This window comes from Lepidochelys olivacea, assembly GCF_965140295.1.
Source record: "Lepidochelys olivacea isolate rLepOli2 genome assembly, chromosome: 3".
Lineage (NCBI taxonomy): Eukaryota > Metazoa > Chordata > Testudines > Cheloniidae > Lepidochelys > Lepidochelys olivacea.
The window spans coordinates 159,849,328-159,874,234 of record NC_140413.1 but is presented as its reverse complement, the minus strand read 5'-3'; the positions used below and the strand labels follow the sequence as shown (position 1 = coordinate 159,874,234).

The 24,907-nt window shown below is 42.5% G+C and overlaps 1 protein-coding gene across 1 annotated transcript in view; it reads left to right on the top strand.

The window, feature by feature from the left end:
- Positions 1–24,907, top strand: part of DNAH14 (dynein axonemal heavy chain 14) — a 476,940-nt gene that overhangs the window by 123,241 nt on the left and 328,792 nt on the right. Inside the window, exons 21-26 of the mRNA XM_084624945.1 lie at positions 12,611–12,952; positions 16,440–16,839; positions 17,420–17,610; positions 17,915–18,160; positions 20,501–20,622; positions 22,728–22,899. Of these exons, the coding sequence (XP_084481071.1) occupies positions 12,611–12,952; positions 16,440–16,839; positions 17,420–17,610; positions 17,915–18,160; positions 20,501–20,622; positions 22,728–22,899 (1,473 nt within the window). The remainder of the gene's footprint in view (positions 1–12,610; positions 12,953–16,439; positions 16,840–17,419; positions 17,611–17,914; positions 18,161–20,500; positions 20,623–22,727; positions 22,900–24,907) is intronic.

Here is a 24,907-nt window from a genome sequence, read left to right as displayed (position 1 = left end):
CCAGTTCTTCAAGTGGTTGTCCACATGTACGGCATTTATGGTGCATAGCATGAGGCCAATATCTTTGAAGATCGGTGCCCCATAGTTTAGGTATAAAGGATGGGGTGGGCAAAACTGCACTCCAGTTCCTTCTTTCCATTTGTGGCTGTGAGACCGAACATCTGCAGTGTCATGCCAATGTGCAATTTAATTCTCATAGTTAGTTAGCTGTAGTTTATGTAGTTAGTTTCATTCGTTGTAGCTCATTGGCTGTATATATACATTGTAAAAACCCAAAACCTTTGAGCTTTATTGTAAGTCCATGTGCTCTTGTCACCAGACCCTTAGACACTGTGGAGTCCAAGACCTGTCCCTCTTGTGAGGAAGCCATTTCTATCAACAATAGACAATGTAAGAGCCTTTTTGTTTGGGGGATGTGCATATACCACACAAGTGCTCTATATGCTGTTCCTTTTCTAAAAAGGACCCAAAAATCCAGGGTCACCTGAAAACATTCCTCCTTAAGAGCTCCACAATGGCTTTGTTGACTCCTGAGCATGAGAAATATATCTGATCAGACCGTACTGTCTCTGAAAGCACTCCAGTAAGTCAGCGGTTCACTTTGAGCTCCAGAACTCATTTTGTTTTGAGGAAGTCCCTCTCTTTTCCAGTGGGGTTGGCCAGTATCTCTTCAGTGTCCTCAGGTCAATTTTCTGAATAGAGAGACCTCAAAGAGTACCAATCCCATGGTCACTGGAGACACAGATGTGCATCTCTGGCACTGAGCAAGTCCAATACAGCAGGCAGTTCAAAGCCTGTAACCGTTCCCATTGATGCCTTAACATCAAGCAGTCATCACAACATCTGTGCTCAGTCTCCAGATGCCACGGAGAAGTCTGGTATTAGCAATTGTGGACTGAAGTGCTTGGTACTGAAAGAGTCAGCTCCAAAGAGCTCAGCATGAGAGCTTTGTGCGCATGAATGTACTGTTTCTGACTCTGAAAATCCCAGTAACAAAGGACCACACCCAGAAGAATCTACCTATGGCACTGGTGTAGGGTGTGAGCAGTTATTGCTCTCTGGTACTGACTGTACTTCCTCCTGAGACCTTGCTGCCTGAGCCTCTATTTGTGGTACCCACCCAGCTCGAGGTACTGAGACATCTAATGGTAACTGACCAAGCTGACATTCTGCTACTTTTTTCTGCCAAGAAGTTACCTTCTCTGGCACAGACCTCAGCACCGTTACTGGTTCATGATCTCCCTCCTGGACACCTGAGAGATCTGCTTCATGGATGGAGGTAGCTTATTACTTCTTTGAGTGCTAGTCTCTATTTGCATTCCGTTTTAGGTTGTACATGTGCTCCATGTGCCTGTGAATGGAAGTTTTTGCTAGCAGTGTCCATTGGTCTGTGCATGTGTCCTACCTATCACTATACCAAGGCTAAAAAGGGCTATGCAGGACCAACTGCCACTATAGTTCCTTCTCACCACCCTTGGTCTGAGACAGAGCACTAGTGTCCATAGCTAGTCTGAGCTTAGCTTCTCTTTGTGGTTGTATATAGTTAGTTATTCAACTGTAACCCTTCTGCCTGTCAGAGTTGGCAGCAACAAGGGCCGGGTTCAATATCTAGGGGTTCCATTCCAATAACACAATGCAAACCGGCTCGAGCCCCCACCCAGTGACCTGGGACAAATATATACCACCCCCCGCTGGGCGCCTCCAAGAGGCAATACTTCCCCTCTCGCAAGCACATAGTCTGAGTGTAGCAAAAGTCTTTTAATAACAGAGAGAAACAATGTGGCATTATGTTGGGGAAACACCACCAACCGGATTCATAACACAACCCATGAGCAAAAACAACCCCACCCCAGGCAAATTGGGGCATGCCCTTTTCCCTTTGGTTCTTGAGTCCAGCAACCCCAAAAGTCCAATGCCCCAAAAGTCTCTGTCCCTGGTCAGGGCAGCCCCAGAGTTCGAAAGTTTATCGGTGGAGCTTTACCTCCCAACCTGGGTGGAAATGGGACAGGGGTAAGAGGCACCTTACGTGATCTGAAGCTGACCGCCCCATAGCTCCATAGCGGCGCTCCGCTCCGCTCCACCAGCCGCCCCACGAACTCCTTCGCTCAGCTGCGCTCCGCTCTGCCAGCCGCCCCACGAACTCCTTCACTCAGCTGCGCTCCGCTCCGCCAGCCGCCCCACGAACTCCTTCGCTCAGCTCCACGGCCCACAAGCAGCTCCTGCCATCCACACACTGCTCCGTGTTGAACTGCTTCACCAGCCGTCCCGCAAACTGCTCCACAATATATCTTCAGGCTCCCCCACTACTTAACACAACACTCAGTGATTTCAGCGCTTAGGTGAATTCAGCTTATAGTAGGGGAGCCCCAGTGCTGGTGCACTGTCAGCCCAAAGTGAGCTCAGCAGCCTATAACTAGACTTCTAATGAAATCAAAATTAGCTCTGATATTCCTCAGTGGAGAGAGGAGGAAGTGCAATCAGCATGTAAGGCCCTCACCAAGGGGCCCATACCACCAAGTATTAATACTTGTCCCCAGCCTCTCTCCATTCACACAGTTTTGGAACCCATGACCCTTGCCTAGCGAGTGCTACTTAGATGATGGTGAATCCCTCCATCGTAACAAAAGGCCACGTACAGTTCCAAGCACAGTTCCCATAATCAGGGTAATAACAATTTATTCTTCCTGCCCCAATAACAGAGACACTGGGGATCCCACAGCAGCCAAAGTGACCATTTGGGCAGCTATGGTCTCATTCTAGGCGTGGTGGGTGTGCCTATGCAAATGAGATCGGCCCCTGAAGTTCTTTTCCACAACTTGCCACACCTCACCACCAGATGTCAGGGTGGAGCTCATCCTGACACTGCTTACACAACTAGTAGTGTATATATTGTTTGTTGATCAGATTAGTTACCCCTCTGTGTGGGCAGGCAGGCTCAGCAAGGCAGGATCCAAGTGTGGAGGGGCTTAAGTAGGGGGAATCCAGGTGTGGTTTAAGAGGGTTCTGTGTGGGGCAGTCTGGGTGCAGGTGGGTCTATTGGGGAGCCAGGTGAGGGGGCGGGGGATTTGGATGTACAGGGGCTTGTTGCGGGGGACCAGGTGAAGGTGATTGGGGCTCAGCAGTGTGGGGGCGGATAGAGCTTGGTGGGCGGGGTCTGGGTGTGGGGGGCTCACTGAGTGTTCCAGATGCTCAGGGAGTGGGGCTTAGTGGGATGGGGATCCAGGTGTGGGGGGCTTGTCAGGGTGGTCTAGGTGCAGCGGGAGTGGGGCTCATCAGGGGGCTTCTGAGTGTGGGGAGGTGAGGCTCGTCTGGAGGGTCTGGATGCATGGGGGTTGGGCAGATGCGGAAGTGGCTCCCTGTAGAGGGATCCCTCCCCCTGCAGCTGAGGCGCAATGGGTGTGGGGAGGGGGTTTTGCAGAGCTTTCTGCAGCCAGGGGAGAAATCTGTGGGTGGGTCTGACCCAGCCCAGATGCTGTGCAGGGGAAGAGGAAGTCCCATCCTCCCCAGCCCAGCCGGGACTAGCAGCTGAGCCCAATGCAGGGTAGGAGCTACCAGCCAGTTCTCTTCCCCAGTCCCACCTCCAGCCCCACAGTGATTTAGGGAACTCAAAACATACTGCTGGGGAGGGTCGCAGTACACAGTATAGACTTAATGGTCTATAAACAATTGTAATCCCTGTTTTTCTCAGGGAATTTACAGTAATATCAAGTAGCAAAATAGTTCCATTAGTGGTACAGTATTCCTTCCCTGTACCATCCACGAATCAAGGTAAGACCCATTCCTCTCTGGAACCAATGGCATTGCCATTGAGAGGTCTCCTGTTCCTTCTCTGAATTCATAGCCAGTGGAAATACATCACCTTCAGTTCAAAGGACATTAGTTCAAATGGGGTATCTAGGAATGTCTCAGTCTGTGTTCCCTCTAAACTGCACACACTTGATTAGCAGAGCCATGTACATCTGGCAATGTGTGTTTAGGTGCCCTTTCCCTCCACCCCCCACTTCTTTGCAGCCATGTTGCTCCTGCAGCTACTCCCAGGATCATCCTGCTGGCTGTGCAGAGTGGGGAGGGGAGGGAGGGTGCTGATATCGGGGTGTCCTTCCCCCACCCCTGTACCCCATCTCCACAGAGTAGGGCAGGAGCGCTGCTGAGGTCTGAACAAGCTTTCCAGGTTGTGAGTGAGTGCCTTAAAGAGAGCGCGCAATCTCTGAGACTTCCCTAGGAGTCAGCACACACAATCTCTCTCACTCACTCACTCTGTCTCTCCCCCTCCCCCCTGCCCATGTACCCCATCTCTGCGGGGCAGGGGCAGGGGGGACGGCTCAGGAGCAGGAGAGCTTTCAATGAGTGCCTTAAAGATACAGCACATGGTGTCTCTCAGAAACTTCTCCAGCATCCAGTTCACACAGTCTCTGTGTGTCTCACACACACACTGTGTCTGTGTCTCACTCACCTCCCAACACACTTGGTTACTTCTTGGTACTTCCTGCAATGCACATATATTATGTAATTTTATTCTTTCAAAGTGTTGTTATTTTAGTTTTTTGACTGGTCTATGCATTTCATAATTTTTATTTCTCTCTTACACGTAAATTTAATTATTTGAGTAGTGAGTTCTAAAATGCCTAACCTGTCCCAGCTGGAGTAATTATTCCTATGGTAACTTTTCAAAATATGTATATTATATCTAGGTTTTTTATTTCTACTGGTGGTGCACATTCACACATTACCTCGGTGCATAAAACAAAATTTATTCCAACACATGGATGGAAAAAATTAGAGAAACATTGGTCTCAGCACTCCCTTGTTAGTGACTGTCAGTCTCATAGGATACGGTATGCTCCCTGCGGGGCTCCTGCTCCCTTCCCCTCTGAAACATCTCAGTGTGCCTATTGAATTTCCTGGGACCTGTATACAAGACATCCCTCTCTGGGACCACGTAGTGAGCATGACATAAGGCGACAGAAGGCCGTTTTAATCCAAGGAGGCTCCTTCTCCGCTTCCTAGACAGGAGAAACAGTCAGATGAAGTCAGTCAGCTGGAACAAGGGGACATCTCAGCTCCACTGGTCCTGTCATTTTCACCCAACGAGGCAATGGTATGAGCTTTGCTTTCAGTTCCTGAAAATTGTCAAAAAGGACTGCTGAAGCCCCTCAAGATACCACTAGAAGTGCAGGAGGCTCCTCAGAAATTATTGGATATCCATCATAGCTTGATTCCGAATAAGGCTGCCCTCTTTATCAGTGAGGCAGTCTGAGAGCCAGCAAAGACTGTGTCACAGATTCTGGCCACCATTGCCCCTGCACCTGGAAGAGCAGAAAAAATATGTACCAGCTAAAGGGGCAGATTATCTCTTCTCAGACCCTGTCCCAAACTCTCTCAAGCAGCAAGTAAGAAGAGTAAGCAACAGAAAAGGTCCTCATCAGTTTACAAGGATACTAAACATCTAGACCTCTTTGGGAGGAAAAAACTATTCATCACTGAGTTTTCAGTTTAGCTGTTGGGATAGAAAGAAAGAAAAGAACTTTAGTTTACATTTCCCACCCTGTCTAGGGGGATTCCCCACCTCCCTGCTAGGGGCATTTAGAAGATTCTCTAATTCTTTCAGTTAAAAAAAAGAGGAGGAGGAGGGAGAAATAACTCTCTTCTGCATTCCTCACTGCTAGAGGGTGATAGCCCTCCCCCCAGGGGCATGCCCAGCTGGGCTTCAAGAGGTGCCTCTCCTTCAAGGAGTCAATTCCTGTAATGGAGAAAACACTCTCACTGTGTTCAGTGCAGAAGTAGTCCCTCTGCCACCAGCTAAAGCCAAGGTCTCACAAAAACCAGGAGCTGAAGACACTTCTGCCTCCAGGGGACTCCCATGTAGACCCTGGATCATCCCCAAAGCCTTCAGTGTCAAAGGAGTAGAGTTGCAGAAAAGACCAGCAGATTCTCCCTATAAAGGCTTGAGAAAAAGGGCTCAAAGCCCCCAAACTGAGTTGTTGGCCAGCTAGAGGGGTTCGCCATTGCAGCCACATTGGTACTGGCGGTACCCAGAAGTATCAGGATGCTTCTGCTGTGAGCTCAGCTGCACTGCCTGGAGGCACCAGGAGTCAGGTTCTGAGGCAGCGGTAGCACCCCCTAAGGACAAAAACAGTTTCTGTACCATCTCTAAAAGAGCTGCACCAAGTAAACCTTTGGTACCGGATGTGACAAAGCTCCCATCTAGGGAATGCTCTGCACCTTCTCAGCCATCAGTACCAATAATGTACCACAGACACTCAAATAACGAGCCCACGGTACCACAAAAGTTCTGGTACCCTAGAGACCTGATGGTTGGGAAATAACCACAATCCCCATTAGTTGGTACTGGGGCCCTGGTATCGAGCGCATCCTGGCACCCGGAATCACCCTCTGCATGAGGCCATGTCACTAATAGCCTGGTCAGCGCCACTCTTACCCAGTGACAAAGAGGATGTCATTTTCCTGGTCTCTCATTGTGGCCTGCTGTCACAATACGAGGGCACTCCTCAATTCCATCGAGCCAATCCATGATCATGGTATGGGCCCACTGGGGCAACCCCACTACCTAATACCCTTCCCCCCAGTGGCGGTATTGGGATCCTTGGGTGACTTACATATCATGACCATCCAGTATCTCTCAGAGAGAGTCCACCAGACAGTTTTCTACAGCCTCATTGTCCAGAGCCCCTGAGCCAGGGGAGGAAGAAGCTTTTGCACAAGAGGAAGAAGGGCTTGAAAGGGAAGCCTCCCTCAGCAAACTCCTCCCAGCAAACTTGTCCCCATTTCCACCAGATGAGGCTGTAAAACCTCCCCCCAATCAGTAGGTGATGATTTTAAGAGAGCTGACCAAAAATACTACATCCCTCCCAAAGAGGTAGACTTCCTATTTCAACATCCGCAACCCAATTCCATCATAGTAGATGCGGTTAATGCGCGAGGCAAGCAACATCATGGCAGGTTGACCTCATACAAACAGGATTGGAAAAGACTAGATCTCTTTGGAGGGTAGGCATATTGGTCTGCAACATTGTAATTTAGAGTTGTGAAATACCAAGCTGTGATGGCCAAATATGATTTTATTAATTATAGGAAACTCAGTACATTTCTGGAACATTTACCAGAGACACAAAAGGAGTTGTTTCAGGCCATTGTCAGACAGGGTCAGTTAGTAGCCAGAACGACGTTACTGACAGCACTGGACGCAGCTGATACAGCGGTGTGCTCAATCTCCACGGTAGTGGTAATGAGGCAGGCTTCTTGGCAACACCTTTCTGGGTTGCCCAAAGAGCTGCAGATGATGATGGAAGATCTCCTGTTTGAAGGGCTCGAGCTCTTCACGGAGAAGACAGACTCTTCTCTCCATACCTTGAAGGATTTCTAGGTCACATCACGCTCCCTAAGAATTTACTATGTGGGAATGGAAGGTACAGAAGGGAAAATGTAGTGCTCAGCCACAGCACAGGTCATGACTTCCTCAATACCCACAGTCTCAGCACTATTATGAGCCACAATGTAGGAGGCCCAGGGTTCAGAAGCAGTCAATACCTCAACCAGTGACCTCTGAGACTGCCTCTTCTAAACACTTTTTTGATGGGTTGGTTGAGGGTCTGAACAACTATAACTTGCAACATGAGTTGCCATCTACTCTGTCATACCCCTTCGGAAGTCACCTTGCCCTCTTTCGCAGCAGTTGGGTGAAGACTACCTCTGATGGGTGGGTCTTGGAGATTAATTTGAAGGGTTACACCATTCAATTCACATCCCTCCCTCATCCCCCCCACTCCTTCCCTGCCCCTCTTCAGGGACGCTTCTGATGAGAACCTGCTTCACCAGGAAGCAGATAATCTCTTATGCCTAGGGGCCATAGAACCAGTCCCAGCACAACTCATGGGCAAGGGATTTTACTCCCATTATTTCCTGATTCCCAAGGCAAAGGGAGGGTGGAAGCCCATTCTAGATCTAAGGGTATTAAACACACATGTGAAGGTGCAAAAGTTCTAGATGGTCATTCTAGCAGCCATTATTCCAGCTCTAGAGCAAGGAGATTAGGTTTTGGTCCACGACCTACAAGATGCCTATTTCCACATCCCGATACCACTGTCACACAGGAGATTCTTATGGTTTTTCTTCGGGCAGGACCATTATCAGTACAGCGTGCTCCCATTTGGCTTCTCATCTGCGCACAGGATATCCTGCAAGGTTCTCTCCATCATAGCGGTGCGCCTGCGAACATTCGGCATTGTGATCTATCCATACCTAGGCAACTGCTTCCTCAGGGATCCCTCATTTCAGAATGCCGTACAAGCCACCCAGATGACCATCCACACATTTGTGCAACTGGGTCTACACCTCAGCTCACAGAAATCAACACTGACCCCGGTACAGCGACTGGAGTTTATTGGTGCAGGCCTCAATGCAGTACAAACAAGAGTGTTCCTCCCACTACACAGACTCATCACCCTTACGAATCCCATAGAGATAGTTCAGTCCAGCCCTCAAACAATGACCAGGAACTGCCTGCAACTGCTAGGTCATATGGCAGCATGCACCTTCAACACCCCAAACACCTGGATGTTCATGAGGCATCTTCAGATGTGGATTACTTCTGTCTATTCCCCAAACAGGAACAGACTAAACAAACTGCTATCACTACTCTCCACAGTAAAGCACTCTTTGGACTGTTGGACAGACCCAGCCAATGTTCAAGCAAGTGTTCCTTTCGTGTAACTGACACTGACTCTAATAATAGATGCCTCCCTAATACGCTGGGGAACTCACTAATAGGCTGGGGAACTCACCTACATGACTGCGAAGTTCAAGGCAATTGGTCTTCCACAGAAGCAACCCTCCACAGCAATCTTTTGGAGCTAAGGGCCATCAGGAACCTATGTGCACACTTTCTGCCTTTCATCAAGAACACCCACACTAAGGTCATGATGGACAATATGACCTGTAGGTTTTACATAAATCACTAGTGAGCACCAGATCTCCCTCCCTCTACATGGAAGCACTCAAACTTTGGAATTGGTGCATCTTTCACAATGTGCTCATCTCAGCTATCTGTCTGCTAGGGATACAGAACATGACAGCCAACAATCTTATTCGGAACTCTTATCATGACCATGAATGGGAACTGAACTCAGAGGTGCTTCAAGACATATTTACCTTTGCGGAACCCCGACTACAGAGCTCTCCACTACTTACCAGAACAAGAAATGTGCTTGTTACTGTTCTAGTCCCGACGTGCGGAAACATTCACCTGGAGATGCCCGCATCCTTGCATGAGACAGGGACCTCTTGTATGCCTTTCTCCCATTTCCTCGTCTGTCGAAGGTTCTGTTGAAAATTCAGCGAGACAAAATGAGTTATTCTGATTGCCCCCTCCTGGCCAAGGCAAGTCTGGTTCCCTTACCTGACACAGATGGCAGTATGTCCTCAGGTTCCTCTTAGGCCCATTTCCCACCTGCTGTCTGTTGGGATGAAGTAAGAGGCTGATTCTTCATCCCAACCTGCAGGTCTTCGGTGTACAGGCGTGGCTCCTTCTTGGTTCCAAGTTTTAGAGGTAGAATGCTCTGACGAGGTGAAAGATGTGTTGCTACACAGCCAAAAGCCGACCACTTGATGGACTTACCTTCAAAAATGAAAACTATTCCAAATTTAGTGTCATTCTAAGCACACAGACTCAACCTTGTTTTCTCTCTCTCTGATTTTAGACTACATTTTAGACCTCAAGAGGTAAAAACTCTCACTCAGCTCCCTTAAGGTACATCTTGTAGTCACAACAGCTTTTCACCATTAGATGGATACTTGGTGTTCGCTCATCCACTGATATGTAGATTCCTTAAGGGAATTGGGAATCTCTTCCCAAACGTGAGACCACCCACTCCAACCTGGGACCTTAACTTAGACTTCCCTTTGAACCCATGGAAACTTGCTGTCTCTTACATTGTCCATGAAGATGCCATTTCTAATAGCCATCACCTCACCACACTTCTTTCTTTCAGCTGGGTGCATAGGAGAAATAATGGCCCTAATGGCATACCCACCATGCATGGTTTCTTTTAAAGACAAAGTAACTCTGAGGCTGCATTCAAAGTTACTCCCTAAAGTTGCCTCCACTTTCCATATGAATCAACAGACCTAACTCCCTGTTTATCCCCAAAACCACTTCATGACAACAGGGAGATGATTCTGCATGTGCTAGATGTTAGAAGAGCACTAGCATTCTACTTGGACAGAATTAAGGACTTTAGGAAATCTGCTAAGCTCTTACTTTGGTTCACAGAAAGATCCAAGGACTCTGTGATACCGACTCAAAGACTATCCAAATGGGTCGTCCGTTGCCTTAATATTTGTTATGAAGGACACAACCTACTGCCTCCGTACGGAGTTCATACGCACTCCACAAGGTCAGTTTCTACCTCAGTTGCATTCCTTAAAGATGTCCCTATCTCAGCAATCTGCAGAGCAGTGACTTGGGCCTCTGCCCACACTTTCGCAGAACATTATGCGATTACTGGAGATTCAGGTTCTGATGCCATCTTCAGCTTGTCAGCACTCTCTGTAGTAACAGACTCCACTTCAAAGTCCCAACCCTCCATGAGGGATACTGCTGTGAAGTCACCTACAGCGAAGAACCCATAGGGTTCTTACTCAAAGAAGAAGTTACCTTGTGCAGTAATGATGGTACTTGGAGATGTGTGTCCCTATGGCTGCTCCATAACCCGCCCTCCTCCCCTCTACTTCGGAGTTCTCCCTAATGGGCTCTGCAGTAGAGAAGGAAGTGAGGGGGGTTCGCCCCCGTGCTGCTAGGTAACCTCGAGGCAGACCATGAGTGAGGGAGGGTGCATGTGCTGGCCTCATGGACACTGCTACCAAAGTTCTCCGATCAGAAGTGCAGCGATGCAAGCACACGTACAGTGGAGCACCCATAGGGACACACATCTCGAAGAACCATGGTTACTGCAGAAGGTGAGTTAACTTCCTTTTTGTACTACCTGTCTATGAAGACTGCCTTTTTAGTAGCATTACCTTGACCAGAAGAATAGGGGATATTCAGACCCTTATGGTGGGACCTCCCTGCATAGTACTTCACAAAGACAAAGTGACTGAGACTTTACTCAAGCTTCTTACCTAATGTGGTTTCTGATTTGCATCTTAATCAATGATTCACCTACCTATCTTCTTCTCCAAGCCTCACACTACTCAGTGGGATGCCAAACTTAATACCTTCGACATTTTCAAGTATCTCTCTATTTAGAGAGAGAACGTAGCTATTCAGGGAATCTTGACTGTCTCTATCATTTGCTGATAGAATGAAGGGACGACCTATGTCCACTCAGAATGTCAAAATAGGTCTTGAACTATGTTAATGCTATGAGCTGGTCCATTTAGAGCCACCTGAACAAGTTAGGGCTCATTCCATCAGAGCCCAGGCTGCCTCTGCTGCATCTCTTTGACATGTCGCAACTTCAGAGATTGCAAAGCTCATATCTGGAGTTCAGTTCACACCTCCACTCAGCATAACTCCTTGGTAGAAGGTCCCAGACCTGATGCCCACTGTGACAGAGCTTTCCTGTAGTCGTCATCCCAGATTCTGAGCAACCACCTCGGGACACAAGTTATTATTGTGAGTCAATAGAAGTGGAATACTTGTGGACGTTCACTCGAAGAGGAAAGAACAGTTACTTAGCCTATAATAAGTAGTAACCGGTTCTTTGATATGCTTTCTGTACATCTGTGCCACACCCAACCCTCTCCCCACTATTGTAGAGTTCTTGCTAATTGGGAGACAGTGTTAGTGATGGAACTGGGGAGTGGTTACGGATGCCCTGCACTTTAAGCCATTGGCTATGGCGCATTGGAGAATACATAGGACATAAGCCACAGCCCCCAAAGGACACTACTGGTCAAAAAACTCTGGTCTTATGTACATGAGGCCTGTGCATACCACACGTGGAATACATGGGTACAACACATCTCAAATAACTAGTTACCTGTAATGTAAGTAAATGTTCTTTTTAGTGGCAGCATTTTATAAAAAGAAGGGTCCAGCCTTAAAGTATGTCACTTTACACTGAAAAGGTGTGAAAGAGTCTTAGGCTACATCTGCAATATGAGCTAGGCCCAGGATTCCCAGTGTGTGTACACATGCTCGTGTTAGCTCTCATTGGCACTAGCACACTCAAAATAGTGTATCTGCAGTAGTATGGGCTGTGGCGGCTGTGGCAGCAGTGACCCGGGTTTGCTGCCCCAAGTACATACCCATCGGGGTTCAGGCAGGTTTGTACTGAGGCAGCTAGCCCATGCTGCTGCTTTCTGTGCTACCATCTGTACGCTACCATTTTGAGTGTGCTAGCTCAGATGAGAGCTAATGGGAGTATGTTTACACAAGCTAGGCATCACACCCTTAGACATAGCTTTAGTGTAAATTAATATCCAGCCATTTACCTCCAGCTCTCTCTCACTTCATTTTGTTTTCTTAACTGCATTGTTCCTGACTCCTCTCCGATTATTTTGATGATAAAACAGAGAAAAATATAACGATATAAATAATTTAAGTGTGTGTGTGTGAACAATATAATGATTGATTTTTCATTTATTTTAGGTTATCCATTCAGCACTTAGAAAGCTGGACAAAGATCTCAGAACAGTGGAAGAATTTATTGAGCACTTGACTTTTCTGAGCCAGATTTCCTCAGAGTTGCCAATGCTAGAGACTCAGTATAACACACTTTCCCAATTGTATTCTATTGCAAGAGCCTATGACTTCTTTATTCCAGTTGAACAGTTTGCCTTATATCAGACCCTTACTCGCAGTCTGCATGATCTCAAATCAAGTATCCTTATTTGTGAAAAAGGAAAAAACGACAATATTATAAAATTCAGTGCAGATTTGGATGGCTATTTTGGCAACCTACAGTCTGAACTTAGGAACTTCAAGAACAAAGTAAGTTACTGGTCTGTTAAAACAGCATATTTTCATCTTTAGAGGCAGTCTGGTCTAATGGATTGAAAATGAGTTTAAGAACCAGGAACTCAAGCATTCTGATCCTAACTGAAAAGGAGTACTTGTGGCACCTTAGAGACTAACCAATTTATTTGAGCATAAGCTTTCGTGAGCTACAGCTCACTTCATCGGATGCATACTGTGGAAACTGCAGAAGACATTATATACACAGAGACCATGAAGCAATACCTCCTCCCACCCCACTCTCCTGCTGGTAATAGCAGGTGGGAGGAGGTATTGTTTCATGGTCTCTGTGTATATAATGTCTTCTGCAGTTTCCACAGTATGCATCCGATGAAGTGAGCTGTAGCTCACGAAAGCTTATGCTCAAATAAATTGGTTAGTCTCTAAGGTGCCACAAGTACTCCTTTTTTTTTTTTTGCGAATACAGACTAACACGGCTGTTACTCTGAAACCTGGTCCTAACTGTCACTCTGGCTCATATTGTGACCTTGTGCAAATTGCTTAATGTTATATATCTCATTTTCCCTATGTATAATGTGTGGGTAATTATACTTTTGTAGCAGACTGAGGTATTAGGATTAATTATGTAATATTCATAAATTCCCCAATTTAATAAAGCACTTATGCATATGCATAAGTTCCATTTACTATGTTTGTATATTTATTTGTATTGCAGTACCACCCAGAGACCAGTCCCTGTTGTGTTAAGTGATGTACAAACAAAAAGACTGTTCTTGGCCAAAAGAACGTGTACAATCTGTATTTAAGACAGACGAGATGGACAGTTAGTGGAAGTGCAAGGTGACAATGAGTTAGAATCATGGAACTGGAAGGGATCTCGAGAGGTCATCTAGTCCAGTTCCCTGCACTCAAGGCTGTACTAAGTATCATCTAGACCATCCCTGACAGGTGTTTGTCCAACCTACTCTTAAAAATCCCCAAAGATGGAGATTCCACAACCTCCTTAGACAATTTATTCGAGTGCTTAAACACTCTGACAATTAGGAAGTTTTTCCTAATGTCCAACCTAAACCGCCCTTGCTGCAATTTAAGTCCATTGCTTCTTGTCCTATTCTCAGCGGTTAAGAACCATAATTTTTCTCCCTCCTCTTTGTAACAACCTTTTATGTACTTTAAAATTGTTATCATGTCCCCTCTCAGTCTTCTCTTCTCTAGACTAAACAAACCCAATTTTTCCAATCTTCCCTCAGAGGTCATGTTTTCTAGACTTTTAATCATTTGTGTTGTTCTCTGGACTTTCTCCAGTTTGTCCACATCTTTCCTAAAATGTGATGCCCAGAACTGGACACAATGCTCCAGTTGAGGCCTAATCAGTATGGAGTAGAGTGGAAGAATTACTTCTCGTGTCTTGCTTACAATACTCCTGCTAATACATCCTAATATGTTGTTTGCTTTTTTTGCAACAGTATTACAGTGTTGACTCATATTTAGCTGGTGATCCACTATGACCCCTAGATCCATTTCTGCAGTACTACTGCCTAGGCAGTCATTTCCCATTTTGTATGTGTGCAACTGATTGTTCCTTCCTAAGTGGAGTACTTTGCATTTGTCCTTATTGAATTTCATCCTATTTACTTCAGACCGTTTCTCCAGTTTGTCCAAATCACTTTGAATTTTAATCCTATCCTATCCTATCCTTTATGAGCATGTTGAACAGTGGTCACAGCACACTAGCTGCCCAAGAATAGTCAAATGTTTTATAGGCATCGAGGCATAAGTGGATGTTAATGGAGCTTTAACACGTGCTTAAGTGCTTTGCTGAATCAGGTTGGACTTAAAACATGCTTAAAGTTAAGCACATACTTAAGTGCTTTGCTGAATTGGGGTCAAAACATTCTGGAAATATAGAGATATAACTAATGTTTTCAATTATTGCCACCAACTCCATTTTTGGAAAATGGAAACATCTCCTGAAAAATAAACAAGTTAATAAATATTCAATATGTAGATGCACACCGTGCATGCACTTAAAGTGATACGGATGTGCACACAAGAAATGTTAATTCAAAATTTGAACCAAATTTATTCAAATGATTACTGTCTGAACACAACATACTAGTTGAGTTGCCCCTGGGCTAAACACAGCTAGTGCAATACTACTGTACAAAAAAGTAATTAATAATGGTGCCTGGGGGGGGCCACGCTGAGATTGCTCAATTAGGGCAAACTGCAAAAAATGGGGCAGACAATCCCCAAAACTGGTGGGTATTCTAATACTGAAAATCACCAAGCCAGCAACGGAACCGCTTCTACAATACCTTACTTGTTATCCAGAAACCAAAACATAGTTCCCTTAAAGCAACACAGCTTTGGACTCCCACCCAGACAGCGAAGTCAAATATGATGAGGATTCCTGAAAATCTTGATCATGTAAAAAGTTATACCAATCCCAAAGGATCGGACATATTACCCACCAGATTAATGAATATCTTAGATCTTACCCAAATACACATTTACAGCCAATTCTTATTAACTAAACTAAAATGTATTTGAAAAGTAGAGAGAGTATTGGTTAAAAGATCATTATGCGTACAGATAGAGTAGAGTTCTTTGGCCAGTTTCATAGTAGGGATGGTGAGCTTTAGAGTTACAAAGAGTTCTTTCAGAATTAGTCCATAGGTTACAGTCCAATGTTCAATATCAGGGTGATCCAGAAGGGTCTGGAGACCTCAATCTTGTGATTCAAACTTCCCCTGATGAAGCTTATGCAGATCTGAGATGACAGGATCAGGGCTCTAGAGTTCTTTTTATAGTTGTCTAGCAGCCTCTTGACAGCATGCTGTCCTTGGGTGAACAATAGACAATTATCGTAACTTTGAAGTAGACCTTCTATTTCTTAAGCATCACCAGTAATTAACTACATGGATTAACAAAAACTGCCCATCTCCCCTCCCTCCATTTACAGATAGTTTAATACATAGTTCAAAGAGAAATTAAGACAGTGATATTACTACATTCACAGTTCATCTAAATGTTAACACGTCCTTTTGATCTTTGGATTAACAGAATACCGCCATAGATGGAAAATGTTTGGTTATATTGTCAGCCTCTAACAATATGTATGTAAATACACAAAACCACAATCATTTTCTACTTATATGTCTCTAAATGTTGAATTTGGGTCAATTAACCTGCTAGTTGCTTAATCCTTTCTGGTTTAATGTCACAATAAAAAAAATAAATTTAAGACTTACATATACCACTTTCTTCCTCTGGTAAGTGTAGATTTTTGATAGATTGCATGTGCATGCAGCAGAACAAACTAACAAAATGATGTGGTAAAAGGTAGAAATTCATAAAGAATTCAATATTTTTTCAGATATTTGACTTTGAACATATTTTAAAAGTTTTATATGAGTACTGTAATTAATTGGTTACTAATAGTAGGCTCTGTACTTTGTCATTCTTAGAACACATTTTAACACATTTTTATGTCACATAGGTGAGAAATCCAGTTCTCCTCCTTAGCAAAACATTGCCTAAGACAGCTAAAGAGATGATCCAAAGTCTTGTGGAAGAAGCTGCAGTTATTTGTAACAAATCCAGAAGTTATGCAAATTACCAGGATCTCTTTGACAGTTCCATTGCTGACATGAGATCAGTGTCATTGGAAAGGATGTCACAGAAGAGTCAAGTTGGAGATTCAAGTTCTCAGAGAGTGAATAAAGAGCTCTCTGAAGTTGAAAGTGAATTAGCTTTACGAAAACTCTTGTGGGACTCACTAGAGGAATGGGGAAAGCTTTCTTTTAGGTGGAAACATACGCTTTTTGAGAACCTTGATGTAGATTTAATACAAAAGGATGTTAACAGATTTATGCAGACAATACAGATTCTAGAAAAAGGTAAAAATACTAAAATCACTAGCTGAGGCTTGTAGCCATTCATCAATGTCTTGAGGGAAACAAAATATTTAGAAATTATGGGCTAGATCCTCAACTGGCATAAATTAGAATAATTTCAGTTATTTTAATAGGTCTGCACTGATTTTCACCACTGTTTCCTTATTCTACAAAATCAAGTTATGAGATGCAAATATGTTGAATTTGTGGTGCATTCATAATAGCTTTTAAACTTAAAGAATATTCCTGGTTCTTCTCCTTTGTGGGGGATAAAGAGGGGTTTGGACTTCTTTAAATCATAGAACATGAGGATATTGTTGTCCAAATTATTCAAAAAGCCATGACCATTTGAATAAAATTAAATAAAAAAACTATAGATATGTTTCATTATTGTATTTTAATATGTTCTTATAAATGATGCCAATGGAACAAATTAATATGATAATGGAGCACAGTTAGTAGGATGCTAAAGAAAAATAATTAGAAAAATATTTTGTGTTACAACATTACTATTAAGTATATATATCTGCTTACGCAAACTGAAATAAGTCTGATATATTGCAAACATTTTATATTTTCCAAGGTTTACCCGAAAATAATATTATAATAGGTGTGAAGCAGTCACTAATGGATTTTAAAGAAGGCCTATCTGTGATTGTGTTTTTAAGAAGTCCATGTCTTCAACCAAGGCATTGGGAGGCTATACAGTATATTATTGGGCAATCCATTTCTTGGGATAAAAAGTTTACCTTGGAGGATGTTCTGCAACTCAATGTAAATATATGTTACATTATTTATACCTGACTCAGGAACTGATTAACGTTTTTGTTGTAAAATGTGATTATAATTAGTTTATTACAGCTGTATTTAGGATTAAAGTTTTACAGTTAGCTTTTAAATATATAGTCCAGTCTACTACTACTACGACTACTACTGCTACTGCTGCTCCACTTCTGCAACTTTTATAGGGATATTGTATATTTTGCAGGAATTCATACTCCAGTTATTTAGTAAAATATCTGTATTATCACTTGTTTATCTATTGTTCAACCCCGCGTAATACAGTTTTCCTCTTTAGTTGCTTCAGTACAAGAAAGAAATAATTGATGTATCAGTAACAGCAACCAATGAAGCTACCCTTGAAGTAATGCTGAATAAGATAATTAACCTTTGGAATAAAACTAATTTCCATTTATCTCCTCACTGCTCTGAAACTTCAACTGTCATGATTATTTCATCTGCTGAAGATATAATGGCTCAGTTAGAAGAATCTCAAGTAACAATTTCAACAATTAAGGGTTCTTGCTATGTTGGGCCAATTAAGGTAAAGATTACTTGTGACATTTGTGTATGTTTGGAGAATAAAGTCTGTGGAAAACCTGTGCAAGTGGTGTACAACTGAAATAAATAGTATCCTTGTTGTTTACTTTCTTTTTACTTTCAAAGCCTGGCAGCAAACCTTTACTAAAGGTGTGCATTCCTGTACGCATGTTGCTGTAAACAGTTGCAGAGCTGCTACTCGGGAGGGTCTTCGTAGAACTCCTCAGAAGTTCTGTCTCCACAAGACCATTAGCAGCATTTGCACTGCAGTTACTGTATACTATATGTGATTTATTTGATTAATTTTTGGCAGTTTTTCTATTCAGCAGCAATTAGTCCTGGTTAGATTTATTTTTGTTATTAAATAGCTGCTTTTTGGTAGCACTACTGAATATGTGGTCACTTTTCAACCCTGTCAAGGTAGAAGAGAAGTTAGATCTTTCCACAGCATAGATCAGCAGGAGAAAGAGTGGGAGCAGAGCATTTAGCTTCTAAAGCATCCAGTTCCTTCTTAGCTTTCTGTCCTGACTTCCATGCCTTATATGTGAATTTGTCTAATCACTATGATTTGAAAAGGAAGGCGCTATATTTGGATGCATCTAACTTTGTGTGCAACTAGATTGATGCTGGAGGAAGATTGCCACTAATATATGTTTTGGATGGACTGAAGGGAGTCAATGTGGATGTTGCAGAGGCTTAAGAAGGTGGTTATAATAATTGATACGCACGATGATGAGGACATGAATGAGTGTTGTAGGTGTCAGGCAGAGAGAAAGGGATTGATTTGTGTGCTGTGAAGAAAGAAACAAAAAGATTTAGACATGGCCTGAATGCATGGGGAGGAGAAAGGAATTAAAAGGGTTTGAGCCTGGGTGATTGGGAGGATGGTGGTGTTGATTACACAACCAAATAAATGGATGGAGAAAAAATTATGATATAGGATAGATTTTAGCCTTGGTAACTTTATGTTGTTACCAAGATCTTCAGGAAGATATGGTGGAGAAATCAGTTGAGGTGTGGGACTAGAGAGAAAAGGGACATAGGTGTGGAAAAGGAGACTTGTTCATTAGGATAAAGACGCTGAAGCTGTAAGAGTGGATGAGGATGCCCAGGTATCGTGAAAGAAGGAAAAAGGACAAAGAAAAAGCCCTTTATGACTTCCATAAAGAGGGGAGGAAAGGAAAGAAGAGTAACTACCAAAGGAGTCTCAAATGCTAAAATAGTGCTGTATGGACACAGTATAGCAGACTACATAAGAATAGCGTCCTGAAGTTTTTAATTCAGTCCTGTCTTCAAGTCCATGAGAGTTTGAGTAAGGATTTTGTCCCATAGTATTTTGCAGTGTGCATGAATTATAGAGCTAAAATCTGTATTGTGTGCAGAGTGCTTATCAAATCATGCCTTTACTTTGTAAAGTAATTAATCATGTGTATGAAACAAATTAAGATGAGTATATGCAAATTCAGTTGACATTATGATGTTTTGTAACCTGTGTTTTCATTTTTTCTGCCTTCAAATAGGTCCTTAATAATACAGATTATTTTGGGTCCTTTTAATTATATGAATCTTGATCTTACATATAAAAAATCACAATTTCTAGTCATTTTTAAGGAGTCCAATTGTTTTATATAGCTGGGTATGATTTATAGTTTTGAGTCTTAGCCCGGATTGCAACTGTAAATGGCTTTAATTTATATCTCCTAGAACTGATTGATTATTATTAAAAAGATATGCAGCTGGGTATTGCAGCTGTATCAGTATCTTAAAAGGAAACCAGATATAGTAAGTAGTTCTTCTTAGTATCAACTTGCAAAATTTTACTTGCCCTTTGTTTAAAACAAATATGAACATGTATTTTTGTCAAAAAGTTTGAAGAAATAGGTTCACAGAAATCTCCTTACTGTTCTATTGGCTTCAGTGAACAGTAACTAACAGTGAGGCTCATTTATGAGCAAGGAAAGCAGGATTCAGCTCCATAATTTATACCACAACAAGTAAAGTTAATTTTTAATTCATGCCAGTGCCCTGAAATGAAAAGATTTCCAGCTGAGTGATAGCTATTTTCTTCGTACTCTAATGTATTATTGAAACATAATATAAAACAAATTTATGGCATATCTTAGTATGTCTTTTTCAGATACAAGTAATTAGCTCCTAATGAAGCAGGTTTTTTTTGTCACATTATATAGAAGTGTGGACATTTTGTATTTAGTACTCTGCTATAGTTTGCTTAATACTATATCAAAATTTTGTTTGGGAGTCCTTAGGTAACATATATCTTGAAGTAGTAAGAATTTCCACCAAATTTAGTTTTTACTTTATATTATTCTATTTTATATGGTAGAACCTTGTAGATGCATGGGATCGTAAGTTAAATCATTTCTATCGCACCCTGGAGGAATGGTTGATTTGCCAAAGGAATTTGATTTACCTGGAACCAATCTTTCATGCTCCAGAAATACAAAGGTATATATGAATGCGTATCACGTTGTCTCAGGGCAAAGTGATCTTAGCAGATCAGAGAATTGAACCTCAAGTATGTTCAATCATTTAAGAAATAGTGACCAATTTTTAAGAGATGATACCATGGTGATGCATGAGACAAAAGACACAGATGAGTGGATAGCTAAACTGTAACATGATGAAGTTTGATGTCCTAGGATGGGGCATAATGCTAGAGAGGTACAATAGTACTGTGACACTGAATGTCAGGGAGCTCTATTTTATAAAATCAACCAAGGTATAAATAGCTTGAAAAGAAAAGTTAAAACATTTTTCCCTTTTCTGTATTCAGAACTGTATTTAAAATTTTTTTTATTTTTGAACTGATTCAATTAAGTTAGTGCAAACCCTGTGTATTCGTTCTTTTAATTAGCTTAATTGGATATCAAGGTAAAATAAATTGACATAAACCAGGTTTAAATTGAAATAAGAGTGTTCACACTTGGTTTTGCACCAGTTTAACTCAGATTTTAAAACTCCATTTTATAGACGAGGCTTAAGAGGCTAGATTACATGACCATTTCGGTAAAAGGCAATAGTGCAATCTATTTTTAATTACAGTAGCCTTTATCTTGTTTTTGTATGATTTTTTTTAATTCTTCGCTTGCTTCCAAGTATGGGGATGAGTGAAGCAATCACATGAAGAGGAAAAACTAGGTTACTTCCTGTTTACTAGAGTTTTCTGAATATTTTTTTCGCCCCAGATCCACATTCATCCTTCTCTCCATAGTATCTTATCTTGGTCAGAAATTCAGGGGATATGTTGGATGTGTATCTTATTATAGAGGTTTTGGCAGTGATTAGTGCACATTGAGGTACTCAGATAAGTAACTCCTCACTTAACGTTGTAGTTATGTTCCTGAAAAATGCTACTTTAAGTGAAATGATGTTAAGTGAATCCAATTTCCCCATAAGAATTAATGTAAATGGAGGAGTTAGGTTCCAGGGAAATTTTTTTGCCAGACAAAAGACATATATATATATATACACATGCACACATATACACAGTATACATTTTAAACAAACAATTTAATACTGTACACAGTAATGATGATTGTGAAGCTTGGTTCAGGTGTAGGAGTCAGAGGGTGGGATATTTCCCTGGGAATGTCTTACTGCTAAATGTTGAACTAGCACTCCGCTGAGCCCTCAAGGGTTAACACGTTGTTAATGTAGCCTCACACTGTACAAGGCAGCACGAATGGAGGGAGGGGATGGCAGCATGTCAGAGAGAGACAGAGACATACACCCTGTGTGTGGGAGAGAGATGCACATTGCCCCTTTAGGTACGGTGACCCCACTTTAAGTACACTGCCCTTTTAAGTAGATCAGCAAGTTGAGACAGCAGCTGCTGCCAGCAAGCTCCCTCTGCCCTGAGCCCTGTAGTGTCCCCCCCTCGATGCAGATGGGGTAAATAAGTGGGGGGCAGGAGCAGGGGGAAGGGGGACACCCTGACATTAGCACCCTTCTTCTCCCTTTTCCCCCCCACACAATGAGCAGGGGGCTCCTGGGAGCAGCTTCAGGGCAGAGGGCAGGAGCAGCACATGGCAGGGGGGAGGGACAGCTGAACTGCCCAACAATTGATAGAGTTCTGGGTGGCTTCCCCACAGGGAACTTAGGGGAGTGGTGAACTGATGGGGGGCTGCTGGTCCACCCTGGTTCAAAGCCCCCTCCCCTCCGCCCAGCTAGCTCCAATGGGCTGCTCTTTCTGCAAGCAGTGGACAAAGCAGGTGGTTGCCAAACAACTTTAAACGAACATTGCACAACTTTAAACGAGCATGTTCTCTAATTGATCAGCAATATAACAACGTTAACTGGGACGACTTTAAGTGAGGAGTTACTGTCCTATGGTAAGAGACATAAGTGCCTAAATAGATAGATTGACCGACTAACCTGTGATGAGGCATGCTACCCTGACTCTGTGTACCTCAACATGCGATTCCAAAATGTGGGTTTGTGAAAGCAGTATAAAGGATGTAGGGAAAATAAATGGACAACATTCAGAATTAGGTATATTTGAATGCTGCATTCTATAAATTGATCTCTAATATGATCTGTGATTTAAATAGGCAGCTTCCAGCAGAAGCAAGTATTTTCTCTCAGGTCAATAACAAATGGAAAGAGATAATGGAGTGTACAGACGATGACCCAAATGCTCTTAGGGCAACCACAACTGCAGGAGTCCTTGAGATGCTGCAGACCAGCAATGCACATCTTGAAAAAATACAGAAGTGTCTTGAGGTAAAACCACACCAAAATTCCCACTGTCAGCCATGTTCCCTATCCACTAAACCATGCTGCGAATTAGTGCTTTTTCATTAGTAAAACTTTGTGATATACTAAACAAATAGTATAGGAATCTGTAATTAATTGTGGGTGTGAGTGAGATATTTGGAAATGACAACCTAAACATACCATGTTCAAAGAACAAACATTTTGAACATATCTTTGGACATGACTCTCTGCAGATACATTTTTAACCCCTCAAAATAGAAGTCTAATGAAGTCATAAATCACTTATGAGAGTTAACTAAGCTTCAGTTTATATCTATACAGTAGTAAAAGGCAAAATCCCTTTAAAAGACTCACTAATAAAGAAGTAAATCCAAATCTTACTGTACGCTGAAGTGCTAGATAATGAGGTTCTAATATTTCACAGATGAGTGGTGCCAACTTCATATGTAAGACTGGGCTGTATTTTACAATTACAGTAAGAGTTTAACCTCTGTTTTTTGTATGAAAAAGTTTATCTGCTTAAAATTTTTAGCACATAGATTTTGAGTAAAGTCTGCATTTTCTGAGAATTTTCAAACAAATCTGTATATTCGTTTCTGAGTTCTAATCTCTTAAAATTGGCATTAAAAAGTGGACATTTTAAGTCTCATTTTCTGGGCTTCTGTAGCTTAAAAACTAAGTACAGTAGGAACTCAGAAACTGATACATAATTAGTGTTTGGGCAGTCTCTCTAGAGTTGCATAATTATTTTGTTGTTAAAGAAAAAAATTAGTGTTACTTGTCGTAACAGAAACCTTTTGTGCAACTGTTAGCTGGCAGAGAAAATGTCCTATGTTGGCTTCTCCCATTGTCTGGCATGTTATGCAGAAGCCCTTTTGAATGGCTCAGGAAAGGAATACAACCCTGGCTCTTGTCCCCAGGTCTACTATCCCTACTGTGGCAGAACAGAAATTGTAGTTTATTGTTTATGTTGTTTGATGGTTGTTCTAGTAGTGAGGTGTGTAACTCTTCTTGGAAGGGTGAGGGTGTGTAATTTTAGGTGCCCTAACTTTGCATTTCCTCACTTATGTGGTCTTGTGTTAAGGTTGGTGTGTACATAAAATTCCTAACTGTATTTGTGCATCAATGATGAGGCAAATCTGTGCCTTTGCAGTAAAACTTATACAGGTCTGCTCCTTGAGAAACGGTTGGGTTTGACTGCATGATGGGAAGGCTGGGAGAGGGCAAAGGACAGAAGATCCATCTCAGCACGGATCTCTAGCATGTTGCAGGGACAAATAAGGTAGTCTTCAGCCCGGCACTCAGTGAGGCTATGGCCTGATTTGCATGATAGCTACATGTTTTATGTTGGCTCTGTGAATAGGATGAATGATGTAAAGCCATGACATTTTGCCAAGAATGACAGCCATCAAGATTATATAACACCTGAAGGAGGTGGACTTGCAGTTTATAGGAAATAATTTGCAATACAGTAGTAAGTTATGATCCAAGTGCATATGTTTTTTTATTTACATGCAGTTTTTTTTACTAAATGACTAATAATAGAATCATAGGGTTAGAAGGGACCACAAAGGTCATCTAGTCTAGCTCCCTGCCAAGATGCAGGATTTGTTGTGTCTAAGCCATCCAAGACCGATGGTTATCCAGTCTCCTTTTAAAAACCTCCAGTGAAAAAGCTTTTACAACCTCCTGAGGCAGTCTGTTCCATTATTCTGCTGTGCTTACAGCTAGGAAGTTTTTCCTGAGATTTAATCTAAATCTACTATGCTGTAGTTTGAACCCATTGCCTCTTGTTCTGCCTCTGTGGCAAAAGAGAACAACGTTTCTTCATCTTTTTTATGGCAGCCTTTCAAGTATCAGAAGACAACTATCATATCCCCCCTTAATCTCCTCTTTTCCAAACTAAGCATACCCAGTTCATTCAGCCTTTGCTCAAATGGCTTGCATTCCATTTCTTTAATCATCTTTCTTGCTCGCCTCTGAATCCTTTCCAGTTTCTCTACAGCCTTTCTAT